Source organism: Pangasianodon hypophthalmus, chromosome 13 (genome assembly GCF_027358585.1).
Source record: "Pangasianodon hypophthalmus isolate fPanHyp1 chromosome 13, fPanHyp1.pri, whole genome shotgun sequence".
Taxonomy (NCBI): Eukaryota; Metazoa; Chordata; class Actinopteri; order Siluriformes; family Pangasiidae; genus Pangasianodon; species Pangasianodon hypophthalmus.
In genome coordinates this window covers 24709036-24717364 of record NC_069722.1, presented here as the reverse complement: position 1 = coordinate 24717364, position 8329 = coordinate 24709036, and the positions used below count along the sequence as shown (strand labels likewise).

Sequence of the window (8329 nt, the reverse complement as noted above, 5' to 3'; positions counted from 1 at the left end):
GTGTCGGCGGCCGTTGTCACGGAAACCACTCTGCTGTTCTACGTTTCGGGGCCTAAACAAAACCGACACGCCGGACGGCGCGCTGTAATTACCGGCTCAGTCTCGGCTTCTCCAGACACATCGCTCTCGGAAACGAGCCGCAGAAATCGCAGTGCTGTTTTATTTCACCCGTATACGCTACGGAGCTGCTGAATCCTGGATCCTGATTGGTCAGAAGGTGTTGATTAATTAATTAATTAACTAATCAATCAATCTTGAAATTAATAAGACAGACAAAAAAAAAAAAAAAAAAAAAAGACTCAGCTTGTCATGTTATCAAGAAACTGCAAAAAGTGCAAACTCCTGTCCTAAAGACGTCGGAAAACTGCTCTGCTTTCGCTCTGACACTGGAGACTCCTTCCATAAATATTACATAAACGCCTCCTTACAGAAAACCAAAAGTATCTATACGAGTCCCTGTGAATGAGCTGTTACTATAGAAACGATAACGTAGGATAATTACAACGAGCGCATTAATATAAACCTGTGATTTGCAGCTGCACTACTGTCAGAGCTGCTGTTATAGAAAATTAATCACCACCTTCTGACCAATCAGAATCCAGCATTCCAGAGCATGAAGTTAGTAGTAAGATTCAGACGTTTCACAGAAAACTAAATTCTCACTCGTTCTTGTTTGTTACTCGGATCAGAATCTTGGGAGCTGAATAAAATATATCCGCGTTCCTCGCAGCAGCTCGGCTCTTTAAATATTTACAGCCGTTCTCTTTCAGCTACACAGAAACACGGGTCAGCGGTGAAAAAGCCTCGGAGTGTAAACACGCCACTGATACGCCGCTCGAGCAGATTTTAATGAAGGCTCAGGGGTTTGGATCAGATCTCTCTCTCTCTCTCCCTCTCTCTCTCTCTCTCCCTCCCTCCCTCTCTCTCTCCGAAGGCTTTCCATCATCTCGCTCCTTTGAAACATCTGAGAGAATTTAAATACTAAATACAAACACACGCAGAGAGACGATCCGCTTCCTCTTAAAACTCAACATTTTATCAAAACACTGAAAATCAGACGTGTTAAAAAAAAAAACAGAAGGCAGAGTGCGGTGCTGAGATTTCGGAGGAAGTGAACGTGCACGTGTACTTCCTGTAGAAAACGTTTCTGCTGCGTCGTAACGCCAGCGAGGTTTCGTAGCACTGATTTCCAAAATCCCACTGATATTTTCCTGGATGTTTCTCTATACGACTAGAAATAAAGATTTCATCCAGTCACGTTGACGCATTTTAATATCGGAATTTAACGCAAATTAACATTCGTTCTAGTGCGAGTTACCTGAATTCCGGCTCTCCGGCAAAATCCGATGTTGCATATTTACTTGATTTCGATTGTTTTCTTGGTAGATTAGTTCATTTTTAATTTTCCTACATGATGTTCTCCAGAACAACAGCAAAAAATCCCAACAAAGAGAACTACAATTAAAGCTAATTTTATATAACAACGTCATCCTGCTTCGCTATTTCTATTTTTTTTTACACTGTTGGTTCTGTTTGATTATGAAAATAAAAACTGAGCGCAAAACATGACAAACTCTCATGTTCAGCGTTCACGCACGTTATGGTAATTTAAAAAAAGTTATTATAACACCTGCAACATTTCAGAAAAGTGTATTGTGACATAATTTATCACGATATCGATATATCATCATCGTATCGCCCCGACCCTGCGAGTCAGATCCGTGGATCTGTTTCATTCCTTCATTTTTAGCCGTAATGTTCCACGTGTTCGGGTGAATTTGAGTTCTCGAACTAACAAAATGCGAAATACGCAGAGTTAGTGTATGAGTTCACATTCACAGAACTGAAGCAGAGACACGGTCAGGACCTGGATTCTGATTGGTTACGTGATAAATTACGTCACAGCGCACTTTTCTGAGATATCGCAGGTATCGTGAAATCATCTTCTATTTTTATTTTAGCAATTATAAGCATTAGCAGCAGCTGATATGATGTTTAAAAAAAGTGTTTTTTACTGAACCTTTAAAATTCACATTTATTTGTTTATTTATTATTACAGTTTATTAAAATTATTAGACATTTTCATTTTAAACCAATTTATTTTTGTGGACATAAAATTTCAGTTTCGTTGTTGTTGGCAAACCTCGTGATAGACATCGTGTATCATGTGCAATAGAAATATTTTCAAGTATCATGATTTTTGTCACATCACCCTCCTTCACATAATCTTGCGTTTGTTTTCCTTTAATTGCTAAATAAATAAAATTTGCATATAAAGGAAACCCGCGAGAGCGCAGCGCACTGAAGCGTGTTACGCAACACAGCCAAAGGCACGAAAACAAACCCTCATGAGATGAGATAAAGCTCCGAAACGTTCAGCTCGTGATCCTGTTCAAGGAGACGACGTCCTGAACCCGAGATTCGTCCAAAACACTTTTTCACAAACATTTAAAGCACAATGACTCTTTAAAGCATCTTTATTCTCACAGGAACACAGACTCAGAGAACTCAGAGAACATACGGCTGGAAGTTTTGTCTCAGAAAAGTGACTCAACACATAACAGAAAAGAAAAAATAACCACATTCGGTTTAATATTAGTGTCAAAGCCACAACGTTTTCTCCGTCACCGCTCCGCAGACTGAGATTTGGAAAATGTGACCGCTGTCTAAAGGAAAACGCCGCCATTTTTCCAGCTGGACCACAGACAAGAATTTGGGATTGGGGGAGAAAAAAAACACTCAAACCATTTACTCCAAACTCATTTCTAAGTATAAGAACAGCCGTTAAACTCGTAATGTTAAAGCGATATTATAAACATGACGAGTAAAACTCCTCTCTAAAACAATAAATATGTTTATACCGGAATATTTCTGATGTTTTGAGCGATTCTCACGGTGATGTCACATTGCTAGTACAGTTCACTCATCATTTTAGCGCCACATCAGTGAGAAATCCAGCGTAGAAGCGATCGAGACGTTGGAGAAAACTCTGGACTCAAAATCCCAGAATGCAATGCAGCTAGCAGAAGACGAGTTACGGCATCGACTCGACTCGGCTAGTTATCGATCTACGGGATGGCGATAAGAAGTTTTAGAAGCTGATCTGTTTGAGCAGGTGAGAGAGCTGAACAGATGAAAAGACTAAAGCGCTGCTGCATCGTCTCGTTACGCTTCTTACAGGAACGCAAGTTTTTTACCCATAAACCCTCACCCTGCGTCTCTACGCGTCTCGCTGTACCCATAAACCCTCACGCTGCGTCTCTACGCGTCTCGCTTTACCCATAAACCCTCACTCTGCGTCTCTACGCGTCTCGCTTTACCCATAAACCCTCACTCTGCGTCTCTACGCGTCTCGCTTTACCCATAAACCCTCACTCTGCGTCTCTACACGTCTCGCTTTACCCATAAACCCTCACTCTGCGTCTCTACGCGTCTCGCTTTACCCATAAACCCTCACTCTGCGTCTCTACGCGTCTCGCTGTACCCATAAACCCTCACGCTGCGTCTCTACGCGTCTCGCTTTACCCATAAACCCTCACTCTGCGTCTCTACGCGTCTCGCTGTACCCATAAACCCTCACGCTGCGTCTCTACGCGTCTCGCTTTACCCATAAACCCTCACTCTGCGTCTCTACGCGTCTCGCTTTACCCATAAACCCTCACTCTGCGTCTCTACGCGTCTCGCTTTACCCATAAACCCTCACTCTGCGTCTCTACGCGTCTCGCTGTACCCATAAACCCTCACGCTGCGTCTCTACGCGTCTCGCTGTACCCATAAACCCTCACGCTGCGTCTCTACGCGTCTCGCTTTACCCATAAACCCTCACTCTGCGTCTCTACGCGTCTCGCTGTACCCATAAACCCTCACGCTGCGTCTCTACGCGTCTCGCTTTACCCATAAACCCTCACTCTGCGTCTCTACGCGTCTCGCTTTACCCATAAACCCTCACTCTGCGTCTCTACGCGTCTCGCTTTACCCATAAACCCTCACTCTGCGTCTCTACGCTACGCATCTCGCTTTACCCATAAACCCTCACTCTGCGTCTCTACGCTACGCGTCTCGCTTTACCCATAAACCCTCACTCTGCGTCTCTACGCGTCTCGCTTTACCCATAAACCCTCACTCTGCGTCTCTACGCGTCTCGCTTTACCCATAAACCCTCACGCTGCGTCTCTACGCGTCTCGCTTTACCCATAAACCCTCACTCTGCGTCTCTACGCGTCTCGCTTTACCCATAAACCCTCACGCTGCGTCCGTGTGGAGAAATAAAGCACAGGTTATTTGTGTATGAATAAACTCTGATGGTTTTGCTAGACTTGAACCCACAACCTTTTGGAGATTTTGTGTGTGTGTGTGTGTGTGTGTGTGTGTGTGTGTGTGTGTGTGAGTGTGTATATGTGTGTGTACAGAAGTAACTGCTGCTGGACATGGACTTGAACCCATAACCTTGTGGAGTAATAAAGCACCTGTTCATGTGATTTGCATGTGAATAAACTATGACACTGCTGCTGGACTTGAACCCACAACATTGTTCGAGTGTGTGTGTGTGTGTGTGTGTGTGTGTGTGTGTGCAGCAGTAAACCCCTGACACTGCTGCTGGACTTGAACCCATAACCTTATGGAGTGTGTGTGTGTGTGTGTGAGTGTGTGTGGCACTGCTGCTGGACTTGAACCCATAACCCTGTGGAGTGTGTGTGTGTGTGCAGCAGTAAACCCCTGACAGTGGAGCTGGACTTGAACGCATAACCCTGAGGAGAGTGTGTGTGTGTGTGTGTGTGTGTGTGTGTGTGTGTGCGCGCGAGTGTGACACTGCTGCTGGACTTGAACCCATAACCCTAAGGAGTGTGTGTGTGTGTGTGAGTGTCACTGCTGCTGGACTTGAACCCATAACCCTAAGGAGTGTGTGTGTGTGTGTGTGAGTGTGTGACACTGCTGCTGGACTTAAACCCATAACCTTATGGAGTGTGTGTGTGTGAGTGTGTGTGTGTCACTGCTGCTGGACTTGAACCCTTAACCCTGAGGCGTGTGTGTGTGCGTGAGACACTGCTGCTGGACTCACCGCTGCTGTAGGCGTATGGACTCTCCGCAGATCCGTCCTGCAGGCTGTCCAGGATCTCTCCCTTCCCCACATCACTGTCTCCCACCAGCAGGAACTTCAGCAGGTAGTCGTAGCTCTTCACCGGGCTTCCCTGAGACCCCATTCTGCTCACATCAGAGCCGCAAGCTCCAGAAAACCTCCGCGAGCGGCGCGACACGCAAAACCCACTACATTCATCCAGGACCTACAGCGGCCAAGCTAGCCCCTTCAGCTAGCTTACATTAGCTTCACTCTCACTTTATTCCTGTCTTTCTGTCTTTTATTTACTTATTTACTTAAAGAGACACAAACAACAAAGCACAACGCGTATAAATACCTCTTCTCGTAATGATATCTGCAGTTTAAACCACTTTCCTTAACTAAATATATATAAAAAAAAAAACTGCAAGTTTAATTTGTAACGTTACAACCTCCTGTATGCTAGCGGGGTTGATTAGCATTAACTAGCCTGCACACATACTAGCAAAACAGCCTCTATGTTATTATTAATATTACTATTTATCTTTATCCACCAACACACGCATCCAAAATTATGAAGTTCGATTAAAAGTTTAATCGCTTAGAAATTAAACAGCTTGTTTATTTATTTGTTTGTTTGTTAATGAGCTAGCATAACTCGCTAAGCATTGTTAGCTAGCTAGCTAGCTAGCAAACGCATTTCACAAAGAACATAGCTCGTTTAGAAGATTTTTACACGGATATTAATGAAATATAACAAACCAGAATTCGCTGTCTTGTCTTATACAGCAACGACAAGAATTTAGTTTTTTTTTTATTTAAAATATATATATATTTATTCAGTTAATTGGCGTACTATAGCGATGCTAATGTCGCATTAGTTTGCTAACTAGCTGTCAAAATTAATAAATGCGCGAGACATTTACAGCGTACCTCTGTCCAGTCGATGACTCAGTGACGAACTTGCGAATTTTTATGATTATTTTTTAAAATAAAAAAAGCATTATTTGAAGAAAGACAGCGCGAATAGTTAGCTACATTTGCTCATTCACTGCCTGTCAGGTTTAAGGTGTTATAAGGGTTAGCATAAACTAGCTTAGCTTAAGCTAATATTGCTAGCGTTAGTGCAAAGCGCTGCGAACAAACATGGAAAAGTCGGCGTTTTTCACGGAATATGTCCACAAATTTCTCCTCTGAATGTATGGAAAAAATTCCTGGAGGTCCCTCGGAAATATCCGCACTTATATTTCTGTTATTAAATCTCAAAAATGTCCAGTTTAATGACGAAAACGTCCATCGTTGTGCTCTGTGTCTCCGGTTCTCCGCCTGCGCTGTCAGTTTGTTATGTGTCGATTCCCAAGAGTCGACCCCTTGAACCGATTCTTTTACGTTAAGAGCCGACTCGCATATGACTCACGTTCTTCTGTTAGTGTAGAATCAGACAAATTAAACCAGTTTCGATGTGGTCGATGTCTAGTTTAATCAGAAATGTTTCCATGGAAACCTACACGCTTTCTGTTTTCTGTTTTTTATTGTGAATGCGTGAACAGTGAGCTGTGTATTTGTGTTTGTTCCTCAGCACTGTATATGAATCAGCATACTGAATCATCAGGGAGGATCCGTCTGCAATGCACAGTATTGTTGTTATCTTGTTTATTAAAAGGTTTAAAAAAAATCTGAAACCTTTGCAGCCATAATAAGAAGAATCACAAGGCAAAAATGATGAAAATCTGTCAGGTTGAGAGGGGAAAAAAATTTCAATGAGCCGTTTGAGACCTGAAAGAGTCGACTCTTATGGGAGCTGAGTCGAATGATTTGACTCACGGAAAGGAGCCGGAATTCCCATGTTATTACTGAACAATAAAATGAAATAAAACAAAAGAGACACATGCGTATTAAGTCTCATGTAGACGGACAGAGAGGCAGGCAGATAGAAAGACAGAAACAAATAGACAAATAGATAGAGACAGACAGAGAGAGAGAGAGACATACAGACAAAGATACACAGACAAAGACAGATAGATAGATAGATAGAGACAGACAGAGCTAGCATACACACATACTGTTAGTACTGAAAAATAAAACACACATTCAGTCTCATCTCCTGTTTTCTTTTCCCTTTCATGTACTTTTTTCTTTTTATTATTTTTATTTTCTAAAGACACATTACTGAAATTAGATTTGCCACATTCACAGCATTAGACAGAGAGACAGACAGGCAGATTTTGATCTACTAAAGAGCTAGAGATAGACAGAGGAGTGTAAGAATGAAGAGCAGATCCAGTAATTATAGCAATCAGAATTAAATCTAAAATAAATAAATAAGTGCAAATCAATAAAAGCAGAACACAGGAGAGGAAAGTCTGCGTTTCTGCTACAGCTTTCATAATTACAATAACACTGATCTGTGATTTTTTGGAAAAAAATCAAAATACAAAGATGAGTTCCTCGTTTCTGTCGGTCTCTGAGCGCTTTTCACACGACAGCTGGAGAGGGTGAAGAGGCCAGCGAGAGGTCAAAGGTCACGGGGAACATTAAAGCGCAAATGAAGAGATTAAAAATGCAAATTGCTGCATGAAGTCTTTGTGCCTGGAACGTGTCTGGATTAGAGAAACGTGAGCGTCTCACGGGACACGAGGGGACATCTGGAGTGCTATTAAAACACACACACACACACACACACACACACACACACACACACACTAACCAACATCAAGCAGTGAGGCTCTAATGGCTTCATTTTAAAAAGCAGAGTCTCACTGACTCCTAATCGTTTTTATGAAAGAGGAGTTTTTATATAATTCAATACTGCGAGTGGAAACTGTGAGTTACGAGCCATTAGCTGAGCCGAGCATCACAGAGATACGGCGCAGGGATTACAGCGAAACACACACACACACACACACACACACACACACACACACACACACACACACACACACACACACACAGAGCGAGAGGAGAGGAGCAAATTACAGACAGACATATAGATAGACGGATAGATGGATGGATGGATAGATAGAGACAGACTGAGACAGAAACAGACACACACAGATAGACAGCTGGACAGACTAACAAATATAAATATAGAGAGACTGACAAATACAGACAGACAGATAGATAGAGACAGACAGACAGATAGATAGATAGATAGATTGACAGATAGACAGATAGATAGATAGATAGATAGATAGAGAGACTGAGACAGAAACAGTTAGATAGATAGCTAACTTAACAGATTTACAGACAGACAGACAGACAGATAGATAGATA

At 42.4% G+C, this 8329-nt stretch overlaps 1 protein-coding gene across 1 annotated transcript in view; it reads right to left on the bottom strand.

Moving 5' to 3' along the window:
* Positions 1-6639, bottom strand: part of rab40c (RAB40c, member RAS oncogene family) — a 21442-nt gene extending 14803 nt beyond the window's left edge. The window contains exon 1 of the mRNA XM_034309934.2: positions 5060-6639. Coding sequence (XP_034165825.1) covers positions 5060-5201 — 142 coding nt within the window. The 5' untranslated portion in view covers positions 5202-6639. The remainder of the gene's footprint in view (positions 1-5059) is intronic.
* Between the last annotated feature and the right edge of the window lie 1690 nt (positions 6640-8329).